The following is a 17,851-nucleotide window of genomic DNA, read 5'->3' as shown; positions in this document are numbered from 1 at the left end:
AAGAGATTAAGCAAAAAAAATTCTACAAATAAAGTGAGAATCTACGTATAATGCATTGTATAATCTATATTTAACGTGGTGAAAATTTCTACGAAATTTTACAATCGCCTCTTTTGTCAGTCGCCGATGTTTCTTCATTGACCTGTAAAATGGTGAACGGGTAAACGGAATTTGAGTCTGAAATATGGACTGTTAATTTTCCGCCGGCGCTGCCGCCGCCGCCGCCTAACCGTTCTCTTAATTAACCCTGTAATGAGAGAGACAACGGCTTTGATATTTAATCGCGTTTAACGCAAGCAAGCAAACCAGGCAACCATCCAACCGACGGAACGACAGACGGACCAGAAGACCGCTGCACTCTGACGTTCGGTTTTAATCCTGTTTGTCTGGCAAAGAGAACGTCGGATCGCCTCTGTCGGGGAATTATAATATTACGCGTCCTTCCCTCCTTATTTTCGTCCTTACTTTACTCGCTCATTTATTCCTTTTGACATATTTTCCTTCGCGTCGAATTTACTCGGCGGATTATAACGCTGCTGGCTGTTACGTGAAATAAAAAATTTCGAACAAGTATTTTTTTACAGGGCCGTGCGAGTGTTCGATCGTCAGAAAAATCATGTCAATTGCACAGCCAGCGAAAATTTACTATCTAGCATTTATTATATTCAGGAGAATGGAATATAATTTCTTAAAATGTATAAAAAATATCAAAAAATTAAAAAGATGAGAATATCGAATTTTCAAAGACACTAAAATCTGTTTCAACAGAGTTTCCAATTGTAATAAGTGTTCGTCAGAATTCTAACGATTCAAAATTTTTACTTTTATTTATATGTTTCGACTATAGAAATTTGAAAACTTTTAGAAAAACAGTTTCTCACCATTTTGAAAATCCCCCATTGCGTCCCATCTATTTTCCAATCATTCTCTACGTGTAAAAAATACGTTTAGCTCAAGTGACAAGTAGTATACATATACGGAGAATACATATATAAATTTGTACCGCAACCCTGTAGAGGAATTCGACACGTTATGGTCAAATGAATTTGAAAATAAAGAAACGAAAAAGTTAAAAAAAAAAAAAAAAAAAAAAAAAAAGCAGAAAAATCGAGAGACGAATACACCGCGAATATTTTGCACGATCCACTGCACGGGTCGGATCGAGGTGGCTCTAGCCATTCGTGGTGTCAACCGTTGATAGCGACGGAGGTAACGCGCTCACGTGCAACGTCTGTAGGGTGGAGGAAAATTGCAGGGATGAGAGGAGAGGAGAGGATTACGGGAGAATTGCGACCACCGTTGCACACCCCCATCCGTCATTCGTGCAGATCCAAGCGTCCGCGTGCCTGTGTCGTTCACGAATCCACGCCCAGCTCAAGCGCGTTCGGATTTCGGTGCTGCTGCAGTTCCACTAGATTCAGGGTGCAACTGCATACGTTGGCTGCCTACATGCATATTACTCGCCCGACGGTGTTGGAGGAAATGGTCCGGTAGCACCTGCCGCTCTTCTGTCCCTGACGACCGCTCGTTGATTATACATTTTTATTCCCCTGATTTTTATTTCTCACTCCGTCCGTATACGCCGGAGTCTGTGAGAATTTTACTTTTCATCATTTCACCTCTCTTTTTTACACCCGACTTCTCTTTTTGTTACGATAAATTAACGCGCGCTTCGCGCAACGTACTTCTCCCTTTATATTATCATACCGTGTAGAATATTCGTCCTGTTATTTATATATTGTCTACGGATTATGTACTCTGCGGAAAATAATTTCGGTTTACCGCACTTTATATGTGACGATTGCTGGAATTATTTTCTTTTATTATCGTCACGATAAATTTTCGAGATTTTAATTCTATCGTGTCTTTTATCGGAATCTATCCGTTGTAGATAAAATGTGTGTTGTTATCGATGTTATTTAATACATTGCAGTTGTCTTCCGGCCGATGTCGGAAATTGTAATTCATCGCGAATCTAATGAGTTTCAAAATTCATATCTATCGTTTCTTCAGATTAAATCGAATAGCTTTTTATGGTAATAAACTGTAATTATGATCGTAATTCGAACGTAATTGTTATGAATTCATCCGCGTACTTATGCACGGTAAAATCCTTCTGTATATAAAGTTATTACACAAGGGTCAGAGGTGAAAAGCTCCGGGCGATGTAATCAACTTGCAAAGGTTCTCGCTCAGACAGCATCATCCAAAAGAATCCTATATGAGATACAAGAAAGTCGGGGCGGCGCTGCTCGGAGCCCTTCGTCGTCAACGTCAAATTTAATTCCAAGACTAATAGTTTATTTAAACCTGAATTAGTGTACAGCATAACCTACCCTTGCAGCTCGTGTTTATTTTTCACGTAATGTCGGCTAATATTATACATACAGTACGAATTTCCCGCGAATATTCAACGAGATGCGACATTGGATAAATTATAGGCGTGTGTGATATTTTTTTGGCCACGAATTTTTTTTAAAAAGAAAAAAGTCTTGTCCGTGAGCAGACGATTTTTTTTTTTTTTCGCTTATCATTAAACGTCATTTTTCCGCCGTCTCATAATATCGCGTAATGCACTGCAGATGATGTCGGAATCGCTGATATGTTATCACACATACATAGGTGGCTAACGCGTTATTTATTTATTTTTATTATTTCTTTCTTTTTTTTTTTTTTTCAATGGTATTGGTTAAATATCCGTCGAAGATTATCGTCGGGCTGTGAATTAACGTGATTTATTGTCGTTCGACGGGAAAGGGTGCATTATTTGAGGGATGAAAAATCACTGTTTTTATTTTTCGTAATGTATTTAACGCGGGTGAAAAAATCCCGGTATATATAGGCGGTTATGACAAGTTAATGAGAGGGTGAGACGTCGAGCCTAACCTCGTGGATTCGTAACGCGTCCTGCTGTCAGTTGTTGAAAGAGACGAGGAACGCGATAATGCATAATAAAGTTATTTTTCGAATGAAATGTGTCAAAAACCCGATGTGGCAGTCGTTCGGACAAATTCGACAAGTCGTAACAATTTTTTAAAAGAAAGCAACCGTCCCTTGTGAATTTTTCTTTTTGTTTTTCTTTTATTCCTTCCTCGTATAAAGTGAAATGTGTACAACTTTTGTGACAGCTTCGACAAATTGGATTGTATCTACGTTGATCGCCGAAAAAACAAACGATCATCTCTAACGATATTAATGGTAACATGTGAAACTTGAACAATCAAGTTCGGCGAATTTGAACAATATAATAGTTTACGAAATGTTGTGACGTGATCCTAGTCGATCCGTATCTTACATTATATGTGTCATCGTCGTCAGTTGATAACGGAGCCAACGGACGTTTGAGGGAAACCTTTTTGTTTTTAGGAATTGATACGATCCGCTCTCTCCACGTCGAGAGCGAATTCGATCGTCAGGCAATGTTGTAATCCACCCCAATCTTCCCTATTCAATTTACAGCTTTGACAGCTCGTTACCTATACTCACATTTTCCTGACATTTTATATATATATATATATATATATATATTTATATATATATAATACCTACATGGTTGTGAATTTCGATCAGTTACATGCTGCACTTTATGTACATACGATCGCCCGCGGCGGCCATTGCAGTCTGGTGGTGGTTTTTTTGAAAAGAAAAATTTTTTTTTTTTTTTTTTTGCGATCAGGTATAACGCTTCCCGTCAACGTCGACTCGCGTTACACGAGCTCAAACAGCATCAAAGGATTTGCCTGAATCTACTCTTCCCTTTTTTTTTTCTTTGCTGAATTTTTCATTAATTCGTTAGTTAAATTAAATTTTTTATTTCATTGGACTTTGAAGCGCTGCTGGCTGTACACGCGTACAGTGTGTATATACATACGCACCGATGATCCATCCATAGGTATATATTATTACAGGCATAGGGTGTGTAATGGATACCGTATATACGTGTACCTATAGCCGGCGAATCTTGATGTCGAAAATTTATGAAAATATTTTGCAAACACGAGTTACGATATTACGCACAGACGTAATTCACTGGGGAATATTCATATTCATACGCGCGATGCCTTCTTTCTCCTTTTCAACCCCTACTTCAAATTTTCATTTCACTCTTGTTATTCGCTTTCCCGTCATCGATACGACATCGCTTTTACACTTTGTAGACTGCGTTGATGCGCGATACGTAAATTATCCAGTCGGTTCTACCTTTATCAATAAAGCACCGGAATACGAAGATGAAAAAATTGAAAATTGAGTGTTAGTCGCGTAACTGATTATTTGCGGAAAGCTAGAGATAGGGAGAAAGAGATTTTAATGTGTTCGTTAATTTTTTTGCAACGAGCGTATACAACCGATTTCGCAAACATCGTTCTTTGACTCTTCGATAATATATCATCGTCACATGTGTATGTGAAAATATTCCAGCAATCCTTCCCCGCAGCAGTCAAAGATTCGCAAATTTTGTATAGTCGAGATCGTGCAAATGGAGGGGAGCCAAGGCTTAAAATTGGACGTCCCGGTGGCTTGTAGTTCCACAGGGAATATACAAGACGGAGGGAAGAACGTGCAGGGCACAACGAAAGCAGCAATCAGGATATCGCGAATCGTTCGTGACCCTTCGGGATGTAGGTATACCCTACACGGAATAGAAGGTAGATAAGGGAGGGGGAGGGGGGGGGGATTCCTTTTCGAAATATCGAGCTGCGAATATGCTTCTCCCATTGAATATTTTTGCATGGATTTTTTTTTTCTTTTTCGCCATCCGAACATTCAATTTTTTTTTATTTACTCGTTTTTTACTACTTCGCTAGCCCTTATATAACGGTGAAATTTACGGATATGGGGGTGGATATATATATATATATATATATATATATATATATATATATATATATATATATATATATATATATATTATAGAGTCAGACCCGACGCTTTGCGCCTAATAGAGAAAACCTCGCGAAAGTGCCGCGCCGGAAGTGGATTCAGAGATCGGAGGGAGGTTCCCTATTCTCCGCAAATTGTCAATGATTTCCGTTTCCACCCCCGTCCGCATTGAAACGTGCAGTTTTCCTTTTTATCCCCATTTTTTTGTGCTCATTTCCAGTTCTTGTACATTGAATCTCGTACCCGTTTTTTTCACTTTTTTTTTTTTTTTTTTTCTTTTTGGATCTATAATGTGAATCATATCGTACGCTCAGTTTTTGGGAGAATTAGTGAATTCGAAATTGGCTGACAGGGTGATCGGATGTTTGGGGCTTTGCGGAGTTTTTTTTTATTTTTATTTTAATTTGGCTCCATAATCGCCACTTAACCAATGCTTGGGCAGAAATTCGGAAGAATCAGGAACGGGTATCAGAGCTCGTGGGGATTTGAGAAAATTAATGAAGCAAGAAATAAGAAAAAGAGGTGAAAAGTGGAATGAGAAGCGAGAGAAAGAAATGAGGGATGAAAAGAGGCGCGGTGAGGGTGTATGAGGTAAAAAAAAAGAAAGAAAGAAACAAGGAAAAAAGAAAAAACGAAAAGTTAAAATCTTCTCGAATTAGACGGTCAAGTCTTAATTCGAGTGGATACCCTCGCTCTTGAGCTGTTATGCGCCCTCAGACTCGACCTTCAAACGTTTTGACCGCAACGTTGGAGGGTGAGAAAAAAGAAGCAGAAAAAGAATACGAGAGAGAGAGGGAGAGAGAAATATAGGGGGAGATCAGACGAAAGCAATTTAAAATTTTCAAGATTCGTTTAATAATTTTTTTACCAACTTTCATCAGATAGCAATCTCCCTGCGTTATGTGCCCTTCGTTTTCATTTTACTTCTTGTTTCGTACTTTGTTTAGTGTTTTGATTTTCACGTGTTTTTCTTCTTCAAAGATCGTTGAGAGTAAAGAAAAAAAAAAGAAGTTTAACATGACTCGTACCCGTTATATGTATGAGAATGCGTAATAAAACCCAGAAATATTTTTTTCAAGCAGGTTAAACAAAAGTGTAAAGATGACAAAAATGAACCCTTTATTCCATTAATTCATTCTTATTTTATATCTTCCAATCCCCGTTTACGTAACACGATAATAATAACGACAACAACAAGAATAATAATAACAATAATGTGAAATTTATTTTGAACAATTTTTCTTTGCTCGCGAACCGAACAAATCCTACAAAAAATAATTCTTTGACCAGTTTTTGCAGTGATTCCGTGCTCTTCCTCAATTAAATTTGTGCGAAAAAAAAATTTTCTACGCGGTTTAAAACTGCGAGGTGAAAGTTTTCAAAGAAGGATAATCTTTTAAAACCCGTACATTTCTGACAATTTTCAGCCCACTGTTTTCCTGACTTTCTCGTTCGCTCGATCTGCGCTGCACTTGGAACGTTATTATTTCTTGCGAACCGCAACGGGTTGAAAATCTGAAACGCGGCACGAGCCTCGGGGGGCCGTCACTGCGCTTGACGTTCTCTTCAAAACCACCGTGACGTATAAGCGTGTAATATACGTACCATCCCTCCCGTGGCCGCGTGGATACAGGTAGATGTTACCGGGCGTCTTTAAATTCGCCAATATTATACACGATATTATATCATGATGTTGTACAAGAGTTGAAAAATATAGATATATATATATTCTATGCGGCTGTTCGTAACATATTTTCGTAAAAATAACGAGATTCGCACGCGGAGACAAGGATCGAGAGAAATTATTAATCTTACGTATTATTTTTCATTATTGTCGGTGTATTCTTCAACGAGTTAAAAATTTCAAAGAGAACGAAAAAAAAAAAATAATAATTTACCACGTCATTTTCATAAGATACTTCGTTCGCAAAGTGGACTATCTTACAATTAGATTTATTTTTTTTCCAACAAATCGAAAGCGTTTAAACCCTTGGTAACATAAGAATTTTAAAAGAACCCTATTAGGGACCACCATTATACAGTGATATAGTGCTAATACCGAGAAAGAGGAATTTCGTCGCAACGGTTTCAGATTGTGGTTGTAAAATGGCTAAAGAAAATGAAGAAGGAAAGTAAAGAAAAATGGAAAATAAGGGGGCCGAGCTCTGCATCCCCTCCCCTGTCTTCTCCCATCTCGCCTCTTCTCTCGAAAAACCCCGGGGGCTCGACGCCGACCTGAAACCCCTGGCAAAGGGAACGACGACCCGTGTCAAACGTAGGCACTCTGCGTCTAGGCCACGTCTCCTCGAGGCACAGAGGTACGCGTCATTTACTTACCTGTACCGCAGGCTTATCCGAATCAAATGTACAGCGGGAATACAAAAATGAAATACGAGTGTTTCTTTCTGCGTCGGTTGTGCCACAGCTTTCGCCCGAGAGCGGCTCCGTTCGTTCATGTCGCGGACAGATGTGTAATTGAAAAAATACCCCTTCGGGTAGGCACGGTAGTAGAAATTGCGTCTTTTCTCGTTTACCTCATACTCTTCGAGAAGACGGGTGGGGCTAAAAAATTGGAATGGCCGATTGACAGAAGGGTCAAAGTATCGAATTTACAAAGGCGCGAATATCTAATTCGTAGAATTATCGTTATATGGAAAGTCAAAGTACAGAAAATTGAAAATATAGAAAGTAGAAGTACGGAAAGACAAAATGTAGAAAGGTCAAATTCTATATTATCGAGACGAATTCAGACGATTCTACATTTTGGTAATCTGTATTCTGACCTTTCTATTCTTTTTCTTCTTCGTATCTCGAATTTTTATACCTTTAAATTTTATTAAATCGAACTTTCACTTCTTCAAAAATTTCAATATCGCGACCCTTCTGTTTTTTAATCTTTCTATATTTTTATCCCCACCCTTCTCGCTCACCAAAATTTCACCCTGCTCGTTTCGTCCCTGTCTACAGGTATGCAGCAGGATAAGAAGAAAATAACAAGTGATAAAGAAAATTATTGACCTTACCGAATACGGTGATCAGTTATGATTAAAGAAATATTTTGTCCATTCCAATAAATAGAGTTTCGATCGATGTCACGAATTGTTGTTCAGACCACTTAACAAAAAAAAAAAAAAAATTAAATAACATTTCTCTGATTGAAAAAAGACTTTTTATTTTTTTTGCCGTATTTGATAAATTCAACAAATCCGTTATCTCCGTGAACACAAAGCACCCCGTCTTCTTCCTTCGTTTCGTTCCGTTTGACGACGCGCTGCACGAGATCGTCAAACAGCATAATTACCGTTTCTCCTCGCATAAATATACGATCTGGGTTGAAATCCAACTTGTTTTCTAGCATTTACAGTTGGATGATATAATATGGTAAACATTTAGTATTGCGGAAAATCAAGTATTCGCAAATTCACTGTATTAGGTTGCATGCGAATTGATCAAAGCAGCGAAAACAATAATCCCGTCGCTTATATATATATATATATATATATTATAATACACGCATCCAGCAGTTGTTGTACAATTATATATAAACTAATTGTCTGCGAATTATTTGCGGTGCAGCGGAGCAAATTCGCTTTGAAGCTTTCCAATGCGATGTAGTTAAACATTAACCGCAGTACCCGATCCTTCTGAGAGAAATTTTCAGTGAGACTGTTTTGTTACATCGGGTTGAAGATTCCGCTGCATAAAGTACGTATAATAATCGCCTTACAATAATTTTTAAAGACTTCCTGTTGAAAATCCCTGCTCATAATTAAATACCGGTGTCAAAGAACAGAGCCGGCCTGTCCAATTTTTATGAATAATATGGTTCGTTCCCGTTGCAAATTGAAGCGTGATCGAAAACTTCACTGCTAATGTAACGAATCGCGAGTTTCGGCTTTTGAGTTGTGATTGTATCTTTCAATCTTGAAACCAGGCTATCATCGGCTATCTTACTATAACTCAAGCCCGACAAATTTATTCTGTTTTCCGTGAAACAGACAGGAAAGAAGTCGTACCGCAAACTCGAATCGTATCCTGACGGCGTATTCTTGGGCGCAGGAAGTGGGGATCATGAGGAGCGAGCATTATATGTATCGAGCGCAATTATAACTTTATTAAATTTAACTCGGTTTGTCAATTTTTAAGTTATAAATTGAACAGTAGCTGGTGCAGGGAAGCCACGAGGATTGAAGAGGAAAGGGGGAGGCAGATTGAATGGTTACTACATTAACGAGTTGGGTAAAAGTTTCCCATTACCAATGCAAATGTACAGCTCGCATTGTAAACCCCGGCTCTCTTATATTGTATAATAACTGCCAGGGTCCCTTGCAACATGTCGCTGCGGCAATAAATGTTCCTCCCCCTCTTCTCCTTTCCCTTATTCGCCGAGCGGTTTGTACCACATTTTTGCCACGTGTTTAAATCAAATCGAAAATTGGGACTAAATTGGCGCACGACGAATCCGGGGAACTAATACAAAACGGTTCGAAGCCGCTCTTGCACCGGAATAAGCGACCCAGTTGCAACAATCTTCTCGGTCTCGGGAAAGAATATTCGATTTATCCCGTGAACGTTGTAAAATAAACCCGAGTAGACGTAGCGTGAAGTATTTGCATGCAGGCGTCGGATCAGCTCGGCTGGAATGGATTGATGACTTACGGAAATTAAAAGAGCTTTTTATATATTTTTATAGGCACTTTTACGGAGCCTTCGACCATTATTCCTGCCACTTCCTTCTGCAGTACCCGACTCTTTTTTCCCTCCTTATTTTTTCCTAGTTCTCCGGTTTTCCCATTCTCATTGGTCGCAAGATTTCCACTATCTCTGTGGTATCGTAAACTGCGAGTAATTCAATGGTGAATTCAAGCCGATTTCTTTTTGGTGGTCAGCTTTGTGACTAGTCATAAATTTCCGTTGCTTCTCAGGATGCGAGACATTCTTTCATTTCTACCGTCTTTTTTGCGGTTGAATTTTAGCTTCTACGTTTAATCAAAGTTTTGGATAATTTTAAACGCTCCGATTAACTCAACCCTTGTATTCTGTGGACGAAATGGGAAAAGTCCGCGTCCGCGATAATCGCACCCCACGCGGAAAACGGAAAACGCTGTGACGAACGGAAAGTGAAACATTTATATCGAAAACCGTGTACAAATACAGTCAAAATGATAGAACGCTACGCGTGGATGAACTTTGCAGCGTCTCTCCTCAAAGTTGTAGTTCCAATCTGCATCATCGCAGTTAACTCCGGTAAGTCCATCATCGCGTTCCTAATTTCCTTTCGAGCGCCGGAAACTTTCAGGTGTACCGAATCCAGACTTTTGCGTCAATTTAATAAACGACGAAAACCGATAAGGAAATATTTCGTTATACATGTTATTTTTCGGCTTTGTATACGTTTCGAAATTAATTTGCACAGCTTTTTGTTTCAACTCTTTTGTCTTGTCGATTTTGCACGCGTACGATTCAAATATCAATATTGGAAAGATACGCGGTTCTTAATCGCATTTTTTGTTTTATAATATTTTTTATCTAATTACAATAGTCAGGATGGCATATCAAACATTTTGTAAAAAAAAATGTCTCGGACTTACATACACGTTAAGTGATTTAAATTGATTGCGTTCTATCAATGAGATGTTTGACATGAAAAAAAAAAAATAAAAATTCAACTCAATAAAGCGAACGGAAAACAATTCATTTGAATTTGAATTAGCTATGCAAACATTTATTCAAAGCAAATGAATATTCTGTGTTTAATGTAATAAGCCTGTGATGAATTCATTTCACTAGATCAACTGGAAGTTTCTCAATCCGATAAAAATAATTGTCCAATTTACAGTTATACTATAGATAGGTATATGAATAGTAAACATTTCTTTCCTTGAAATAAAATCTATAAGTTGAAAACGCGTCGTTTCTGTACCTTCGAATCGTTCGAAAATACAAATGAAATAAATTTACATCTCTCACAATTTGCGGTCCACTTATCGTCACAACCATCCCTCTTCAGAGTGGCGACAATTTAGCTGAGATAAAATACTATGATTTTTTTCATCAAAAATTTGTGTCATTTGTATTCAGTGTCAATTTCGACACCGCCAACTCACGTTATAATCCTCTCAGTTTTCACCATACCGACAGGCGGAGTACTGCGTAAGTTATCCGCGAAATAACGCATGAAAATTGAACGATATTATTTCGAAAATCGAGATTTTTTGAATGTTCGAAGCACAGTTAAACCTTGAAGATGACCAGGATGTTTTTCCATCGGAAAAACGTATTTATGTCTCTCACGTTTCCCTAACTCCCTATATCTGCAGATAGTTTTCCCGACGCTGTCGCCACTCTTTTTATACCACGCGACACTACCAGTGATCCTTAGACGTCTGCTCGATCCTCGATGCCAAAGGTTGACAACAAGGTGAAGTGAGGCGAATCGAGGTGCAGAATTGAAGTGTGTTAGGGGTAGTATAGGAGGGGGGCGAATGGGGTGAAGTTCCCGCTGCCGGACCGAAGCGACGCTCGTTGGTATACCTGTACCTACGTATAACGTGCAGGGATAGCCGGACGATAGGAACGGGCGATTACACACCTCTGTGCTTACCATTCAATCAACCCCTAATTACATTTACCTGTAGCTGTTTCCCTCTGTGCTGTTTCGGCCCGTCGCAGCTGCGTAAGTTTGCCCCTGTGCATTTCGACTCGTGGGTGAGGCGGTGGCGGTTGAGGATGGGGTCGAGGGGAGGGGGGAGGGAGCCACCCTTCACCCACATCTCCCGTTTTCTACCACTCCCCCCCCCCCCCCCCCCCCCCCTCCCTCGCCGCCTTCCTCTCTCCGTGAGCGCGCACTTGGCCAAAGAGCCCTTCGAGGGCCAATCCTGCTCAATGTCGCATCCCGGACCAGGACACACTTGACAATGTTATCCCTGCGCAACCCAACGGTATACTCTGGCCCCGCATACTCCACGAGGGCATACCGCAACGTCTGTGATTATCTATGTCCTTGCTTCGAGTGTTCCGCATTGTGTATATATGTGTACCACCATTGGACTACTCTCCTGGTACTACGCCTCGATCTAACTACTCCTCCTCGTGCACGGGCCGCAGCTTCTCTGTGTACCAACGTCGCGTTTGCATCGTGCGGATGTGATGTTTGTTGCAGGCTCGTGTTTGGTACGGGTAGGCGTGTCGTCTGGCAGTGATCTGCGATTGATGAGGAATATACGGGATGTTGCGATGGTTTTGTTGCGAAGAAAAAAATAAAAAACCAACAGCCGGGTCGTTGATTATGATCGGCGACGGTCAAAGTTTACATTTCTCGAACTTCGGACAGATAGTTGATATTGAATGATCAAAGCTTCGGATAGATCCAAGTTTCGAATGGTCAAAACTACGAACTTTACCAATCTTGGTATATACCACGAAGTCGCCATTTCAACCATGAGTTGCGACCATTCGCAGTTCGAACCATTCAGAGTTTTGACGATTCTGAATTTTTACATTCGGTGTAACATTCAGTCTGGACTTTAATTATTCGGAATTTTGACCGTCAACCGAACCTGACAGGGTATAAAACCAGGGACATTTTTTGAAAGCAATGCGGCTCGGCCTCGAAAGAGGATCCGGATCCCTTATCAATGTTCCCATTCATGGACCGTATAATAAATCCGCGAGGGACGACGAGGACGTAAAATGATAGGCGGCTTATACCGTCGAGCTCGGAACCCTTTTTACAGAGGACTCGAACCATCGGACAGATTTTTCAATACTGGATTCCGAACTTCGGTGGGTATCTATCTGATATACCGGCGTGGGACTCTTCCCAGCCTCGTTGTCCTCCTCAACCGATCAACGATAGTCGAGACGCGAGTTGGTTACCTCCGACTCTCGTCTCTCGTCATTCGTCAACTGGGTGATCATCGCACTTTCGTGCTTCAACATCGCCGTCGTCGCGGCTGTCGATGTCGGTGCTCGCGATCGGAGCACGACGCTTTGAGGAAGGGAGGGCGACAGAGTTTGGTTTCACCGCGCATTAACGGATGCAGAGTCGAGTGGTGCGTGTACCAGCTATAACAGTGCGTGGAAGCCGGAGGGAGCAGCAGCCTAAATCTTGAATTAATTGGCTTAATATATTCAGAACTCAGTTGGGTTCGAATCCATCTAGAGAATCTGAGATACCGAAGGCTGTTCGAGACGTCTGTCTAATTCCGTTTGCATTAGACTTGGATTATAATGGAATACAGGAACTACGCCTCTGACACAATTTCCTACATATGTATAATATATATGAACCCATATAACCTCTGAGCGAAAACCACGTTTGCAATAATACGCGTGGCTGCATAACGTTCTTTGTGTATGTATCTACATCGCTTCACATGTTCCGTATCCTAATTGGCATTGACTATAGTAGCAATTGACTCCGTACTTGATCGGACCGAAATGGCTAAACGAGACGAGATTCCGTCTTTGTACCGCCGTATCAATGTTCAATCTCTTAATAGTACGGATCGAAACTACGAACCGAATGCAATCAGATACCGGCATGTCGTTGTATCGCTTTGTCGTCGAAAACGCAGCTGGAGGCTCGACCTATAATCCACAGATATTGTTTTCATCCCTGAAGCTTTCAAGGTAAACTGGAAACTCTGTCAGCGCCGGTAGGTAGAAAGTGACAAAACCACTTAACCCATAACGAGCGTCTCTATTCCGCCGGAAATCGAAAACCGACGGCTTCGGACAGCCAATCGACATTTTGTGAACGAAATTATGCTTGTCTAATGCATGCTGCACGGTTAACTGTCGATTAATCGGAACTGTTTATGACAATATTGACATGATTAAAAACTTGTTATACCTACAATCATTGTACAAGAACTTGAACGCAGTTCCGTTATACACAAGCATGAGCTTACCTTTCTTCGGTCGAATCATCGTTGACAGTACAATGACGATTGTACAATGCTTAGAACGTGAATCGATAATTCTTGAGTAGATAAATATTCATTATTGTAATACCTGTGCACGTTAGGCGGAAAATTGATGAGCACCTGTCGTTTGCTTTTTCCTTAGGTACATTTTGGTTGACCTGAAAACCAGCACTACGTATTCTGATATTGACTTGTTATGGAATTGGGAAAAATTATCGTCATCCGAACGTCCGTTTGCACACTGGGTGTTCTGAAACAATGCATGAAAAAGTTTTCTAGGTCATTTCGAACAACGTTTCTCACTTGGTTCTGTTCAACGCGCCGAACGTTAAACGTAAATTTTATTCGATGGCGTGTGAAATGAATTCACGACGCATTTTTAAAACAATTCATTTCCCTTCTCAATTTCGCATTTTTTTTTTTTTTTGCTTTTTTGTTTTTTTTTTCTTCATCGTCTGAAAAAATAGCCGACTTCTCAAAGCAACCACCCGATGTGTGTCCTGCGTGCAGAGTGAAGTGGACACTTCTTTATGCATACATTAGCCCGATAAGCGATCAGTTTCCCGCATAAAGAAAGTTCTTTTCTTAATGTGACAGTGCATAAATTTGTTTTGAGTTATAGACAGCGTGTTGTAGCGCGTGGCCATAGCGCCATAGCCAAAGTTAAGTGAACCTCGTTAGCATTATTACTTTTCATAAAGCTTTTTCTCTCCGCTCTCGTGTTGCGTTTCTATTATATTTGACGACAAATTACAGCAGAGGATAAATCGAAAGACCAATTTTCAGGTGGGCATTATTGTATGGAAGTTGGAAATATTTTTGTTCAATCTCAATTTATGTCTCGTTACGACGGCGTTACTTTCCTGAAAGCATACTTTTATTTATCCGTTTTCTATTTTTAAATACTTTTCAATATTTCATATCACTCGCGCCCTTTGTTCATTAAATGCCATATGACAAAGTTGTAATGCACGTTCCTGAACTTTCTTCACTTTTTTTTTTCTTTTTCTGGAAACAGCTCATTTCTCCTCAATTGCAACAACACGCGACGTAGTCGTTAAGGTATAAAAAAAAAATAAAGAAACCATTCTAAACTTTCACAAACGACCATAGCTCAATTCCTTGCTTATTTTGGCCAGATCGAATTGCGACAGAAGTTAGAACAGCTGGACAACGAGTTCGCAGTCAGCTTGATGACCATGTGAATAATGCGTTAATTATTGTTGTAAAATTTCTTTTTCTCTTTGTTTGAGCCTCAGATGATTCAGGTTTGGAAATGACTGGTTGTAGTTTGGAGCGTATTTGTATAATTCGCTCGTGCAAATCGGCCTGCTTGTGTTACAAAAAAAAAAAAAAAAATTATAACTACCGTATCGCCGCGCACAACGCCGATCGATTATTAATTACAAAAACGACGTTCGAGTTAACATTGCGTTACATGTACACATTGTCTGTTTGACCAATTTCAATCAGTTCGGAAACAGAACTACAGATTGTCGGAATATTTTTGTAGGCTAATCCATCAAACACTGCATACATGGATATGGATCCGTAACTTGATGTTACACGACCATCGATGTGTCATTCGATTTTGCAGTGTCGAATAACCCTCTCTCGCATATTCTCCGATGCAGCGTCAAATGGAGAACGACAGAAAGAGAAAAAGAAAAGGGTGAATGGAGAAGACAATCTTTTTCCCAAAATTTTGCTCTTTATTACCCTTCACGGTGCACGGTAAACAAAGTAATAGATGTTCATCCTTATCTCTACTGTATCCTGTCTATACTGACTTCTCTTTTTTACTTATCGTACACTGTATTTTAATGCATCTTACCTTCGTAACACTGATTTGTTTTTATTGATTGATTATACCTATGAGTGTGAAAAAAAAAAAAATAATGTTTAATAACTGCAAATATGTGTGATGTGTACTTTACCTGTATATCTTATTGTGTCTTATACTCGTCGTTATACCTGTTATAGATATATCCGTTACGTGTGACCATTTTTCTAACTCTTCTCTTTTCTGTTTACTTTACAGAGATACTCTGCACGGTGGGCATAAGGTACGACCTCCTCTTTACACTTTTTTATTTGCCTTCTCTTATCTGCTCTACGTTTCCTTCAATCTCTTGTTGTTCTCTCATCTCTTTATGCTTGAACCCCTTGCCAACCCCCACGGTTTTCTTTGAACTTTGTAATTCTCTGGAAACACCGACGGCGACGCTTATTCATCTCAGTATAAAACAGACTCTATTTAGCGCGCAGTCATTACATCCCTTCCCTTACGAATGTATGCCGACTTAAGCTTGAAGGTTCATTTAGATCCGGTAAATTCATCCAGTGACAAAAATGCAATCGGAACAAGTTGAGGGCTGGAACTAAAGTCAGAGCCCACGGGTAAAATGTATCATCAAGTGGCTGTAATGCCACGTGTGCGAAGGCACTAACAGGCCAGTGGGAAGTAAGTTTTTGTTCGCGGAATCACTCAGCTTGTCTCGTCGGGCAGTTGAATAATTGAATAGCAGCTCTTGCCTATCTTTACAACGGTCTTGTTTGACGGCGATAGAATACGTTGATAAATAACAACCGCGTGTTCATATCGATTTGTAATTTTACCATGACGTGTTTTACTTCCGTTTTTCCCTCGACAACCACCAACTCTTGTGCCCTGCGTCAATTTTTATCTCGATCATTTCGCGGAAAGAAAAAGAAACCGTTCTCCGCACACTCAGATCCGCATGATTGCGAAACTCGACACATCTCCTATCTTCAAAATATCTTGAAAACTGTGAGTATGTACGATATATTGATCTATAAATTTTTTCTGTTTAACTGTATATCGCAGGCATGCTGTGTTTCTTATTCTTTCCTCTTAGCCGTATTACGTTTGCGCATGCACGTGGTTATACTCGTTTTTGCAATTTCTCAACTTCGGATGATCAGCGAAAGTGTATCTGTGCCTCGCATGCGTTTGTGCCAGAATCGTAAAAGCGATCGATTTTTCAATTTTCACACTGAGAGGAGAAGACGGTCTGTTGATTCTGCACTGTGAAATAAGCTAGTTTTCATTTCAATTGAGAAAAGTTTATTCGACTTAAGAAAAGTTACTTATCGTTTCTATGACAATGTATATGGTAAGCAATTTCATGAGATCGGAAAGAGTTTTGCTAACGATTTTATCAATTCATTACAATACACTTCTCTGCTTGCATTCTGTCTCTATGAAAAATAATTTGATAAAATCATCAATACGCTCATCGATTTAATGAAAACTTACTAATTTTTTATAAGAATAAAAGTATCGTCGCGTTTACGGGCGGTTCAAGAAATATTTTCTCTTCGCGTAAACTAAAGATTATTTTTATGATCGACTCTTAACGCGGTGCCACAGCGGTAAAACAGATTTCCGCACAGATATATAAGCCTATTTTGCGTAAACCGTAGTAAAATATCTGCAGTAACCGGTGTAGGTGCCGATATTTCCGGGAAACTTTTAAGCTCACAATCAGATTGACTCCCCAACATCGACTACGTGACATATCATTCCGAACCACGGTTGCATGCCTTCGTCCGAAAAAAAAAAAAAAAAAAAATATAGGACAACAAAGAAGAAAAGAAAAGAAAAAACGTTTCGACGTAGAGAAGGAAGCCCCGTTGCGGTGGCTCGCGATACTCGATGCAAGGCCGACGAGGGTTGCGAAGGGTGGAGGCGGGGGCGCCACTCGCGAACCGCGTCTCAAATTAAATTAGGTATGGATATATTCGAGTATATATGTGTGTGAGAGTGTGTGCGTATATTCGTAGGCCACGTTTGATCGTATTTAATCATATTTGATCGTCGTACCGGATCATGCAGTGCTGTATGATCGCTGACCCGGGACACGCTGATCCTGCACGCAGTTCGTATTACCCCGCGTTTTTCCTCCACTGACTGCTACATACCGACACAACTGTTCTGTATTACCTACGGAGGAAAAGAGAGGGAGCGAGAGAGAAAGAGGGGCGGGGGGGGGGGGATCAGAGAGCGGAGAACCGAA

At 40.0% G+C, this 17,851-nt stretch overlaps 1 protein-coding gene across 3 annotated transcripts in view; it reads left to right on the top strand.

The window, feature by feature from the left end:
- Window positions 1–17,851, top strand: part of heph (polypyrimidine tract-binding protein 1 heph) — a 358,510-nt gene that overhangs the window by 33,258 nt on the left and 307,401 nt on the right. The window contains exon 2 of one of the 3 annotated variants that reach the window (XM_046623389.2): window positions 15,853–15,877. The exons of the other annotated variants lie outside the window; for them this stretch is intronic. Within the exon in view, the coding sequence (XP_046479345.1) occupies window positions 15,853–15,877 (25 nt within the window). The remainder of the gene's footprint in view (window positions 1–15,852; window positions 15,878–17,851) is intronic. 3 annotated transcript variants of the gene reach the window in all.

The sequence above is a fragment of the Neodiprion pinetum genome, chromosome 4 (assembly GCF_021155775.2).
Source record: "Neodiprion pinetum isolate iyNeoPine1 chromosome 4, iyNeoPine1.2, whole genome shotgun sequence".
In the NCBI taxonomy this organism is placed as follows: domain Eukaryota; kingdom Metazoa; phylum Arthropoda; class Insecta; order Hymenoptera; family Diprionidae; genus Neodiprion; species Neodiprion pinetum.
Note: the sequence above shows the minus strand (reverse complement) of the source record. Positions and strands in the feature narration are given on the sequence as shown.